Consider the following 13,640-nt stretch of genomic DNA (forward strand, 5'->3'; position numbering starts at 1 on the left):
AGGCAGTTTGGGCCACTTTGGATTGAATCAGGTTTAGCAGAGTGTATAGATTGACTTTGATTTTCATTATTTTCAGATCTCCTCTTCCTGTAGTTTTTCAATAATAAAAAGAAATTACATAAAAATCTGCACTTTATGTAGTTCATAGGAGACGGATGTGCCAGGGGCTCATCTCTGCCTTGCCCAGAGAGGTACGGTTTTTGATACCTGATGAGAAATATGGTCACCCTGCCTCCTTCAGATGATGGGTGTCTTCAGGGGTTGTTGAATGACTGACACATTCTGTGTGTGTTTGCACACAACGTAGGAGATTTGGCTGCTCATCCCAGCCACTGACTAATTAGGTGACCTTGGGTTGGTCCAGTATAGTACTGTATGAAGTGCCTTGGACTAGCAGTCAGGAGACCTGACTGACTTCTTCCTGTCTCTTCACTGACTTACTGTGGACAAGTCAGTTTTCCTGGATTGTCATCAAATGAGCAGTTTTCAGATGTTAACTAGTCCACCTACTTCTGCTTTGATTAATAATCTTTCTAGTTCTCAGTTTTAAAGTGGAGGAGTTGAGCTAATTGATTTCCCTTCCAGCTTTAACAATGTACAGATAAGCAGTCAGGTAACTTTTGCTTGAAAACTTTCAAGTGGGAGAATCCCACCACCTCTCAGGGCAGCCTTCGGTATGAATTGGAGCAAGCCACTTGATCTCTGTACCCCAGTTTCCTCATGTAATTCCTTGTACTATCTTTCTCTCACTTCTTGTGAGGAAAGAGCTTTGTAAACGTTAGTGAAAGTCCACCATTGTGGCCAGAAAAAAAAATTCATATGGTTATAAAGGATGTGAAGTTATAAAGGATAGTACATGGTTTATTAGCATTAAAGAGAAATGGCAATGTATTTTTTACATTCATCTAATTGTACTTTATACTTTGGAGAGCAGGCATTACCAGTCTCATCCTCCTCCTATAGACAGAAATGCCAATTCTTAGCACTTAAAATGACTAACTTGCTGGCAGGAAGTAGGTTCACAAATTTCTTTTGCTCCCAGTCTGAGATGCAATACCAGGACAGTCTGTAAAGAAGTGTCTGAGGCTGGTAGGGGCCCAGCTCTATAATTCTCATTAATGGGTCTGTCCTTCAGAAGCCATTTAGATTCTTTGAAGACTTAACAGTAATGGAAAACTCACTCCTTTCTAAGGCAGCCCATTCTACTTTGGGGATTCTTTCATTATTAGACCTTCCCCCCCCCCACTTTCTTGCTGTCCCAGTTCCATTAATCTACTTCTCTGAGGCTGGTCCAGACTGATAACCATCTCGTCCAATTAAACACTTAATTAGAAAAAAAAATCAATTAGGGGCCTGTGCACCAGAAGCCCCTTACAAATACCACACGTCAAGGACACATGAAATAATAACCAGTTTCTGGCACAGGAAGGGTCACTTTATCATGTCCTGGAAAGGGGACACTTAACCCTTAACTCTACCAAAGCAGAACCAAAAGGTCTCTGCTGTTTGAGACTGAAGTAGGTGTTATTATTATTATTATTATTCTCATTTTACAGATGAGGAAACTGAGTTAGAAGTTAAGTGACTTGCCCAAGGTCACAAAGATAGTAAATGTCTGAGGCAGGATTCAAGCTTGGGTCTTCCTAAAGGCCTGTTTTCTATCTACTGTACTGCATAGCTGCTCTGCTTTGGGTTCAAGTTAGGGTGATTGGAGAAGACTGTTGACGGTTCCTATCAGAGATAACCAAGACAGACTAGATACTGGTGTAGTACATGGAGCCAGGCACGTAAATATTTTGTCATTCATTCATATCATCCCTCCGACTGGGTCCAAGTCATCAAGCATTTAATAAGTACTTGCTCCATGCACTGGAGAGAGGAGAAAACGGACCCTGCCCTCAAGGAGCTCACATGCTAATGGGGGAGACATCATGTAAACAATCCATGCACAGACAAGAAACGGTAAATTGGAAGTGATCTCAGAGGGAAGGCACTAGCAGTGGAGGTGGGGAAGGACCTAGAAAGGCTTTTTGCAAAAGGCAGAATTTGAACTGAGTCTTGAAGGAAGCCAAGTCACAGAGATGAGAAGGGAATATCTGTTCCAGGCCTGGGGGACAGCCATTCGAAAGACAAAGAGATGGAAGATGGGACTGTGTTATGTCAGGAAAAACAAGGGGCTGGTATTGCAAGATCCTAGGGCATGTGGAAGGGAGTAAGGTATAAGAAGACGGGCAGGTTGGAAGGAACCAGGTTGTGAAGGACTTTAAAAGCCAAGCAGAATTTTACAATTGATTCTAGAAGTAATAGGGAGCCACTGGAGATTACTGAGCAAGGGATGATGTGGTTCGTCCTACACATTAACTTTAGGAAGATCACTTTGGTAGCTGAGTGGAGGATGGATTGGAGTGGAGAGAGATTTCAGGCAGGGAGACCAATCAGAAGCCTGTTGCAGTAGACCAGGCAGGAAGTGATGAGGGCTGTATCAGAGTGTACAGAAATACAGGGTGGTCAGGCTGTATCGGAGGAGAGGAGACATATACAAGAGACGTTGCCAAGGTACAATCAACAGGACTTGGCATAATATTGGCTATGAGAGATTGAGGGAAAGGAAGGATTTGAGTTGTGTTACCTAGATTGGGAACCTGGGTGACTGGAAGATGGTGATACTAATGATCATGAAGAAAATCAGCTTTGGGTGAAAGATAGATGAGTTCAACTTTGGACATAGTGAGTGTAAAATTTCTATGGAATATCCATTTCTATGGAATATCCATGTCCAATAGGCAGTAGGAGATACAAGACTGGAAATCAAAAGAGATGTTAGAGCTGGATAAACAGAACTGAGAATAATCTGCATAGAGGTGATAATTTAATCCATGAGAACTGATAAGCTTACAAAGCAAGATAAGTTAGGGGGAGAAAAGGGCCCAGACACAGAATCTTGAGGGGTACTCATGGTTTATGGGCATGACCTGGATGAGGATCCAGCACAATAGACTGAAAAGGAGCAGCCAGCTGGGAGGGAAAGAAGCAGGAGAGAGTAAAGCCATGAAAACTAAAGAGAACCAACCTTCAGCCTTCAGTCTTGAATGTTTTATAGTAGTGATTCTAGGTCTAGTTTGAATGTTCTACATCCTCAATGATCTTCCCTAGTAATTTTTTTTTTTTTTAGGCAGTTGGGGTTAAGTGACTTGCCCGGGTCACTCAGCTAATAAGTGTCAAGTGTTTGGTCTGGGGCCGGATTTGAAACTCAGGTCCTCCTGACTTCAGGGCTGGTGCTCTATCCACTGCGCCACCTAGCTGCCCCCCCTAGTAATTCTTTAAAAATATTTTTATTGATATACTTTGACTGCATTGCCTAGATTTCACTCTGTATTCCACCTTTTTTCCGTGCCCTGCTGAGAGCCAACTATCATAATAAAAAATTTCTTAAAAGAAAAATGGAAGAAGGGAAAAAATCCCACTGATCAATACATCAAAAGAAGCTGGCCTTCTGTACATGTTCCACAACTGTAGGTTTGGATTTCTGTCCCTGCAAAGGAACAGGTTCCTGAGTAACTCTTTCCCAGGGTTCAGGCAATTTGCCCATCGAGTTCTTTTCCCTTGACACTGGCTGACTCTGCCCCGTCTCAGCCTTGTAGGTACCTGCTCTGGGCACTAGGGGGAGATAGTTCAGATAAAATATGAGATCCCTGACCTCATGGAGAACTCATTCCAGCGCGGGGGATAAGACACAGCCACAGATAACTATAATATACAATGTTATTAATATGTTAACCTTCATTCATATGATACCTTAAATTTATTAAATACTTTCCTCGTGACTACCAAGTGTTCTTCCTATAGATGAGTAAATTGGTTCCAACATGCTCCTACTCAACAAGCGTCAGAATCCAGAGAGGGACACTAGGGGCAAGCACTGTGAAGTCCAGAGAATAGGCTGTAACTATTAGGAAGGGTCAGGGAAGACTTCCCAGGAGAACTGGGTGTTTGGCTTCTAGGTTACTTTCTTTCTTGATCTGAGTTTTAAAGGAAACGGAATTCTGAGAGGTGGTGGTGAGGAGGAATTGCACCCCAGGCATTTGGGATAGCTAGTGCAAAAGGTAGGGAGGTGGGGAATGGAGCGTCCTTTGGGAAGAATATAGTGAAAGCCAGGCTGGCCGGTTGGCAGGGCAACAGAAGGGGAGTGATGTGTACCAACATTGGAAAGGTAGGTTGGGGCCAGCTTGTGATGAGCTTTTTAAAAACCAAACCTTTAAAAGTCTTTGAGGAAGGAATTTAGCCAGAAAATACTGACTGGTCCCACGACCTTAACTGATCTGTGTAGAACCATAATCGTGGCTTAGTGGGTCATTCTCCCATCTCACTCATTTGGCTTCCTATACTTATACATACACATGTTGTCTCAGGCCTAGTCTCCTTAACTAGGAGTATTGCCTTCCTGGTCCCTCTGACTCTCTAGGACCAGTGGTCTTTGGCCAGGCCCTAGTTTAGTTATCTTTGGTGGGATGACTTCTTGGAAAGATAACAAGGGTTACAAACCATGCCTGGTATAATTTCCTTCATTGGGGAAGTTCCTTTTATACTAGTCTTCCAGGTTCCCATGATTAGAGCTAGATCCAAGTTGGTTTCCTCACCCTTTCCTTGTGTCTCTCCCCTGTTGCCTGAGAGTTTCCATCTTCTCATCAAAGATAATGGTCAATTCCAGAAATGTTCACAGACAACTTATCAGTAGATTTTTCTAACTCAAATTTACCAATGATACCACTAGCAGATCCTAGGCATAGAAGCACTGTCATTTTTCTTATGGAAGTTTGCAGAATCTTAGAGCAGGAAGGAAGCTCAGTGGCATTTGAATCCAAATTGATACTGATGAGGAGATGCCATCCCCATACCTGTTCTCCTATTACATCTTGAGGCCAGGACTGCTTCTAAACTGGAGTCTTATCTACTAGCTTTAGCTCTGTGTTTCGGTGCATGCTTTACTCCTAGAGAACCTTTTTTAAAAAATCATAATTTGGGTCCACATGAGTCAAAATGGGCCCAGCTGGGTTCAGGGGGTGAGGGGAAAGGAGTCAGTTCCATGTTTATCTTGAGATATTTGGGCTGATCGTGAAGCTCCTATGGCAGGCTTCAGAAATGTAGGCTTTCTCAATAACCATGGCATCAGCTCTGGGATTAGTATTGAGGCCCCAGGGGGAGTATCTCATACCTGAAATGGCTTCCACACCTTAATTAGATCTAGAGGCAGCTCAGGACCCCAAACTGGCCTTTCCAAAGGAAGCTGTGGGGGTAGCCCTATAGCGTTCATAGGCAATTTTACCCCTTTAGGAGTTCATGGTGACTTCTGGAATTAATATAACAGAGGCACTGAGCCTCCTTACCACCTGCCCTAAGTAAGCTGCTGTGAACTTCTGCCCTCCTACCTCCTGGGAGCTTACTTATAGCCTTTTGTGTTTAGCAAGGGCAGCATTCAGCTTTTTGGGCTTCATTAAGATAGGTTGTAGTATCTCTTGCTCCTCTCTATATGGTCAAGGTTACTTCTTATTATAGGGTAATGGCCAGCTGATCACCTCTACAACAGAATTTTCTGTCTCAAGGGTCCCTAGCTAAAGGTAATCCTGAAGAGTCAATAGAGCAGACACTGGATTCAGGGCCTTTGGTAAATGAGCAGGTGTTTTGAGCTTGGGTCAGATGAGGGGGAGCCAAATCATTAGTTCCCAGAGTCCTGGAAAAGTTCCAGACTGCTAGGAAGCATATATTGTGTGAATATTACAAACCATGAAGCAGTATCTGATATCTTGAGTCAAAAAAGATCTCAGCAGGTTGAAACACTGACCAAAATCTAATGAGATGAAATTTAATATGGACAAATGGAAAGCCATTATGCTTTGGTTTAAAGAAATAAATTTTGAGGCCTTCTGAGTTGAGTGTACTAAAAGTTCTTTGAGACAAGAGTTTGATCTAGCCAGTGGAATAAAATGCTAACGTGATTATAGATGGCACCAAATGTAAATCTGTTGTTCAGAACAGGACAATTGATGATCCCCACTCTACCCAGCCTTTATCAGACCTCATGTAGAATAGTATGTTCAGTTCTGGTTACCTTATTTTTAGGAAGGCAAGTGACCAGGATGGTAAGGGAATTGGAAACCATGCTGTACAAGGGGGATCATTTGAAAGAACTGCCTAGAGAAGAGAAGAAATTAGAGCGGGTCCAGTAGTCCTTGGAGATCTGGGAAGACTCATGTGAAATAATGCAGAGTGAAGTAGGACACATAGGTAGTACAGTGGATAGAGTGCCAGAGTGTCAGCCTGGAGTCAGACTCATCTTTGCGAGTTCAAATCCAGCCTTAGACACTTACTAACTGGGTGACCCTGGGCAAATCACTTAGCCCTTTTTGCCTCAGTTTTAACTCATCTGTAAAATGAACTAGAGAAGGAAGTGGCAAACCACACTAGTATCTTTGCCAAGAAAACCAGATAGAGTCACAAAGAGTCAGACACCCTGAAAATCTACTGAACAACAAAATGACATGGGTGTGAAGTTGATTTTTGAACCCATATAAAAGATGGGGGAGGTGTGGCTCCTAGCAAAAAAATCCGGAGCTTTTAATGGATTGTAAGCTGAATATGAATCAATAGTATGATAATGCGACCAAAAATATCCAGATGTAAGCAGTATTCAGAGTCAGGTCTGCCTTGGTTAGATCCAGTCTGGAATGCTGTGTTGAATTCTTAACATCACATTTAGGAAGCAGTTGATAAATTGGAGAGGATTCTGAGAGGGGCTAGCAGGATAGTGAACAGCATCAGGATTGTGCCATGTGAGACTGAAGGAACAGTTTAATTTGAGGAAGAACAAACTTTGGGGCAGCAAGATAGTTGTCAATGAATGAGGCTAAGTAAGAACTGAGGCAAAGAATGGTCTCTTAACCTATTCCAGAAAAAGAAAGCCAAAAACAAAATCAGTCTGGGAGGGGAAGACTTAAGGTTGTCTGGCCAAAGCAGAAACAATAGCTGTATATGCTCACTCTGAGCCATTGTAGGCCAAACAGTGCCCAAGTGGGGCTTAGGGGGGGACCTATTTTAGCCAATCTAAGAGAGCCAGAGTGATTTGGGTTTAAGGCATGGTGCTTAGAAAATAAATCTACCCATAAATCCCAAGGTATCTCAAGAGGTTTCAGTGATCAAAATTTATGTTCCTTTGGGTAGAGGACCTGCAAGTTAAGGGTATGATTCTCTATGGGGACAGAGGGAGAGGTAGACATTGGGGGCTGCTCACAAGTCTATTTTCCCAAAGTCTGTTTGGGGGATGATAGAAGAGTTTTTCCACTGAGGGGTCTTGGCCAGGAAATTATGTGCCTAAGTCAGTTATTATTCTGGTAACTAAGTTTCCAACCACAGAATGAATTATTGGAACTCCTCTTCATTAGTAAAGGTATTCTGTCATTATAATAACTAACCAATTTGTCCCCTCCTTTTAGTGTGGATTGATTTAATAAAGCATCAATTCTCAAAATGTGATCCATGGACCCCTTGAGGTCCTGGATACCCTTTTAGGGAGTCCTCTTGGTCAGTACTATTTTTTTTATAATAATAGTAAGATGTTATTTGTCTTTCAAAGTACTTCTCCCTTTTCCAGAAACATGTGTTGCCAGCATATGGCAATCAGTTGAATGCATAAGCAGATATGAGAATTCAGCTATTTCTTTTTAAGCCAGACATTTAAGAGATTTGTAAAAATATGTAAAATAATGCCACTTTTCAAACTAAGTCATTTTTATTTTGGCAAATGTAGTTTTTTCTCACAAATATTATTTATGTTAATTTAATGGATTTATTGTTTTAAAATGAATTAATGTTCTTCAAATGTATTTTTTAATTTCTAATTTTGATAGAACTCAAATGAACAAAAGCTGTTGGAGGGTGTCCTCAGTTTTTTTGTTTTTTGTTTTGTGAGACAGTCGGGGTTAAGTGACTTGCCCAGGGTCACATAGCTAGTGAGTGTTATGTTGTCTGAGACTGGATTTGAACTCAGAACCTCCTGACTCCATGGCTGGAGCTCTATCCACTGTGCCACCTAGCTGTCCCTGTCCTCAGTTTTTAAGAGTGGAAAAGGGGGTCCTGAGACTAACAAGTTGGAGAACTTACTGTGATGATCTGTTTCCCTCTTAGCCAGCCCTGTTGATTTTCTTATGCTTTATTTTTAAATTCCACCAACTGTATTTCACAGGTGATCTGTGTCCATGACGTTTCTTCCATTTACCGAGTCCCTCTGTTACTAGAAGAGCAGGGTGTTGTGGATTACTTCCTTCGAAGACTTGACCTGCCAATTGAGAGGCAACCAAGAAGGATGCTGATGAAGTGGAAGGAGATGGCTGACAGGTGTGTGTCACAACCAGAAAGAGCTTTGGGTACCCAGTCTTATTTCTGCCTTAGAGCCCACAGGGCTGCTATCAGCAAAGACTCTCTGTCGCATTGTAGTCACTTACTTGCTCCATTGCCACTTATCTTTCGAAAAAAGAAATTTAGTGACCTTTGTTTATGGCTGCTGTTCATTTTTCCCCAGAAACTCATTCGTTCAAGCACTTTGCATAATAAGGTGTCTTTGAGATCTTGTTATATGAAGAGCTAGTCACTAGACTTTTTGAATTTTTTTTGTGTTTGGAGCCCTGGGATGCACTTAACAAACATGGAGAATGTATTTCTGACCTACTGTCTAGTATGGATTACTGAGGTGTGAAGGTCTTGCACATGGAACAAAGCAAAGACTCAATGGAGGAGTCAGTGGACCTTTAATCCACAACTAAATGTTTCTCAACTCTGGGGAAGGCTTTGACAAGCTTGAATTTATTGGAATGGGACACACCTTTGGGAAAATCAAGGAGATATTCTTTTCTTCAAAGAATCAGATCAGATCAAAGTTTCTGTTGATGAAAACCTATTTTGGACTTAATCTGGTTACATTTAAGTGTACATGCCAGTTGTTAATTTTTTTGATAGGAACTGGATAACAGCTAGCTCTTTGAGACTTCAGGACCTTTGCCGAGATTGCCCTAAGTTTTATTTTCTGAGTGAGCATGGTTTTAGGTTTTGGAAATTCACATTAGAATTCAAAGCAGTTTTTATTTGATCAAGCAATGTTTCTTGATGATCCTGCCTCCTTCCCTCCCAATTACTTATCTGTAATCCTTCATTTGGACTCATTTGGAGGTTTTTGGCTTCAGGCTGAATGCCAGGGTGAGTGGGATATGGGGGAAGGGGAGCAGCTCGCTGTAGCTATGGTAATGGTCACTATGACAAGTTGGCAGCTGTTGATGAGGATTACTAAAAGAGAGAAACCCAGAGCATCTTTATGAAATAGGGGAAATAAGAACAATCTAGGCTAACCTAGATGTTGTAACTTTTCTAGGGGCTACTGTTGAGCTAGATTAGAGATGCATTAGCTTGGGAGGCTGAAGACCTAAGTGTAATCTCACTTCTTCCATTTACTATCCATGTGACCCTCAACCAGTCACTGAAGCTTTCTGGGCTTCAGGTTTCTCTCTGAAAAAGGTGGTTGGAGTAGATGACCTCCAAACACTATAATCTGTGTTCCTCTGCATGCTTTCCTTTTTCTACCCTGAAATTATATTTCGAGTTTGAATTAAACCATTTTAAGGCTAGGAGAAACAGGGTACCATAGGCATCATCTGACTAGATGATAAACCTCATTTTATGTTTTAGGAGAAGCTGAGGCTCCAACCCAGTTCAGTGTTCCTTGCATTTCTTCCCACTGTCTATGCTAAGATGACTCTTTAAACCATTACCACCACCAGGAAGTCATTTAAACATCGTGCCTAGTGGCAGTAAACTACCCCTGCATTTGGTACCCGAAGCCTCAGAAGCTAGAATTAGTGACGACCTGGCAGGCAGAAATAGATGGCGCTGGAGAACTGCGTCAGATTTGGCCCTGGTCCTTGAGGCTTTGCTCAACTGTGTTGGTTTCCTAGGATAGACACCTTCTGCATCATGGCTTCATTCTTTAGAGCTCCTCTCTGCCGCCTCATTTTACTTCACTTCTTAGAGAGGTTAAGTGATTTGCTCAAGTTCACACAGGCAGGCAGTGGCAGAGCTAGCATTCAAACTAGTCTTCTGCCTCCAGATTCAGGGATCTTTTTATTGTTGGGCTGCCTCTTGGAACCAAGGCTTTGTCTTATTAATTTCTAAACTTTGGCTTGATTATCAAGCCCTTGTGTTAAGACACTGAGCCCCCTGACCTGGTTAGGCCTGAGTCTGCTTGGCTTCCTGGATTTGGAGCTCTGTAGCACTTGAATTTCCTTCTGTACCCTCTGGCTTTGCCCACACCATCTCCCCTTTATTGCCCATTTTTGGAGATAATGCTAAGGACTGTTCACATCTAGGAGCCATCTTCCCCAACGTGTTCTGCAAGGTTGCCTCTTGGTACTGTTGCTACCAAGGGGCCCAGCAAGGGAGCTCTTCCATGACCCCAGCCAATCGAGTCAGACCTGTTTTACCTCACCTCCCCATGGCATACAGAGCACCTCTCGTCTCAGAAAGTACTTACTTTCTGCCTTTTCCTCCCAAGCACTTGTATTTAGTGTTGGCTTTTGGACTTGCAGGTATGATCGTTTGCTGGAAACCTGCTCCATTGCTCTGGTTGGCAAATACACCAAATTCTCGGACTCCTACGCCTCTGTCATTAAAGCCTTGGAGCATTCTGCCCTGGCCATCAACCACAAACTGGAAATAAAGGTGGGTGAGGCGGTTGCAGTGGGGGGACATGGAGAGGCTCATGGCTTATAGTTTGGAAATGTCTTCTCAGTCAAGGACTCATATTGGAGGTTCCTTAAACTAGTGTGAGAGACATGTGTTTTAAGCTTGCTGTTGTGTTAAGGGGGACCTTTGAAAACTGGGGTGCCAGTAAGTAATAACTTCTGTCAAAAAATTCTTATTTCTGTAGCATGTCTAGTTTACCATTCTCTTTCCTCATCACCCCCCTGTGAGATAGCATCATTAATTTAAAGGAAGAAAGGGAGCTCAGAGATCATTTAGTCCAACTCCTCGGTTTTAGTCATGAGGGCAGTGTGGCCTGAAGAGGTTACATACTCACCTGAGGTCACATGGATCAGATACCTTATTCAGGGCTGGTATTCAGACCCAGCTCCCATGACTCCAGATGCATGCAACTCTCTTTTCCCTTTCAGCAGTTAGAGAGGCAAACAGCATGGCTTAGTGTCAGGAGTACCAGACTCAGCTACAGGAGGTACTTGGGTTTAAATCCTATCTTGGGTACTGTGTGATCACAGGCAAGTCATTTAATGTCTCTGAGTCTCAGTGTACTCATCTGTAAACTACAGACATTAATATCTGTTGTATCTGCCTTGCAAGATTGTTCTAAGGGTCAAATAAGGAAATGCACGTAAAGTACTTTGCAGATCTTAAAAATGTCATTTATTATTGTACCATGCTAGTGGGGGGAGTCCATTATTCTCATTTTAAAGTTGAAGAAAGAGGTTTATAGTGGGAAAGTGGCTTGTTTGGGTCGTACAGCTAGTAAGCCAGAACTAGAACAGACCAACTCTGGCAAGAAATTGTGTGTGTGTGTGAGAGATGTGACATGATGTGAGATGTATGGTAAGGGGTGTGTGTGTGTGTGTGTGTGTGAGAGAGAGAGAGAGAGAGAGAGAGAGGTGAAGTCTGATAACCTCATGGATGTTCAGAAGCAGTTGCTTGCATGTTTTTTGCTTGGCTAACCCTTGCTTCTGAACGATGGTAGAAAGCAAAATGGGAGGGAGTTTATAGAAACCTGCTTCATCATTTTCCTTGGAGCATTGTTCCCTTCTCTGAAGGACTTTAGGTTTCTGATAGGCACTGGGCATTTAGGCTGCAGCTGGTCATCTTCAGGAAACAGTGAAGGAGAAAGATAAGATAGAGAAGTAATTCTGGGACAGATCTAGGGGGCAGGAAGTATCAGGTGACCAGGTCTAAGAGCCACATGGAAATAGAGCAGGCCTGGGCTGGCAGAAAGCACTGATGTGCTACATCCCCTCTCCTAACTGCCCACATCCTTCAGGTAGAGCTTGTTTCCCCAAACCCTATTTCTTGGCATTGCCATAATGGTCGGGTTCCTCCTCCTATCTCCCAAGAATGACAGCCAGAGCCCATCCTGAAATGACTTTGTTAGGAACCCAGTGTAGAGGAGGGCCCCTTCCCAGAGCTGGAGCATTCTCGATTGACAGAGTTAGGGCACCAAAGGACTTGTGTCTATACCTAAGTAGGCGGGGGAGGGAGAGCTGTCCTTTGTGAAGGAAACAGTTTTGTCACGTGAACAGCTTCTCTGCAGAGCTCCTCAGCTCCCATGGATTTAATTAGCTCTATGCTGACAGTTCTCAAATCTACTCTACTGATCTTGCCTCTCTGTTGCCCTCTAGTCTTGCATCTCCAGCTGCCTTCAGACATCCGAATCTGACATCCAGTAGACATCAAGACTGGACATTTCCAAAACATTTTCCCCTTTACCTTCCCCGCCTCCTACCTTTCTAATTACTGTAAACCCATCCTCCCAGTCCCTCAGGCTCCCAACCTAGGAGTCTTCCTGGATTCCTCATTATCTCTCACCCCATATATCCAAGCTGTTGCCAAGACCTGTCGATTTTACTTGTGCAGCATCTCTTGAATTCTCCCCCTTCTCTCCTCTATCACTGTCATCCTTAGAGCAGGCCCCATCACCTTATGCCTGGACAATTGCAATGGCTGCTGGTGGGTCTGCCTGCCTCAAATCTCTCCCCACTCTGATCCATTCTCCATTTGGCCACTAAAGTGATTTTCCTAAAATGTAGGTCTGACCATGTCATCCCTCCCTCTCACCCCCTCAGCTGCACCCCCCTACTCAGTAAATTCCAGTGATTTCCTATAAGACACCCCATATCTCTGCTCCAGGCATTTTCTCTTCCGACCTCCATGTCTGGAATGCTCTTCTTCCTCTGCTGTGACTAATGACCTCTCTCCCTGGCTTCCTTTAAGTTCCAACTAAAATTCCATCTTCTAGAGGAAGCCTTCCCTAGCCCTTTTAATTATTTTTCATGCTATACCTGGTTTGTTCATATGTTTGCTTTTTATTCCTCTCATCCCTCCCCCCCTTTAGATTGTGAGTTTGTTGAGGACGGACACAGTCTTTTTTTTGCCTCTTTTTGTATCCCTGGTGCTTAAAACAGTACTTTGCACATAGTAGGCTCTTAATAAATATTTGCCTAAATTCCTAGGCCAGCTACCATTATTTAGTACTCTATTAATTCTTGCTGGCATAGGTAAATTTCAGATTAGGAGTATGTTCCAGCTTGCAGAGAGAGAGAACCTCTAATTATATTAGGAAGGAGAAGATGTGTAATAAACATCATGACAAAGCCAAATCACTGTTTTCATGTGTCTGCTTTTAAAACAAATTTCCCCCTTTTCTGGCTTTTCCCCCAGTATATAGATTCAGCTGACTTGGAACCAAGTACTTTACAAGAGGAACCTGTCCGATATCATGAAGCTTGGCAGAAACTCTGTAGTGCCAAGTAAGGAATACTTTGTGCCTTGGGTTTTAAGAAGAGCTGGTCCTAGGCAGTGCTTAGTCAAAGCCTTCATGTGCC

The 13,640-nt window shown here is 42.9% G+C and overlaps 1 protein-coding gene across 3 annotated transcripts in view; it reads left to right on the forward strand.

Annotated features, from left to right (window-relative positions):
- Positions 1-13,640, forward strand: part of CTPS1 (CTP synthase 1) — a 37,596-nt gene that overhangs the window by 13,567 nt on the left and 10,389 nt on the right. For all 3 annotated transcript variants that reach the window (XM_078145489.1, XM_020983450.2, XM_020983449.2), the window contains exons 8-10: positions 8,237-8,388; positions 10,626-10,758; positions 13,477-13,565. In XM_078145489.1, coding sequence (XP_078001615.1) covers positions 8,237-8,388; positions 10,626-10,758; positions 13,477-13,565 — 374 coding nt within the window. The remainder of the gene's footprint in view (positions 1-8,236; positions 8,389-10,625; positions 10,759-13,476; positions 13,566-13,640) is intronic.

Source organism: Phascolarctos cinereus, unplaced genomic scaffold (genome assembly GCF_003287225.1).
Source record: "Phascolarctos cinereus isolate Bilbo 61053 unplaced genomic scaffold, phaCin_HiC Scaffold_726;HRSCAF=1367, whole genome shotgun sequence".
NCBI classification, from domain to species: domain Eukaryota; kingdom Metazoa; phylum Chordata; class Mammalia; order Diprotodontia; family Phascolarctidae; genus Phascolarctos; species Phascolarctos cinereus.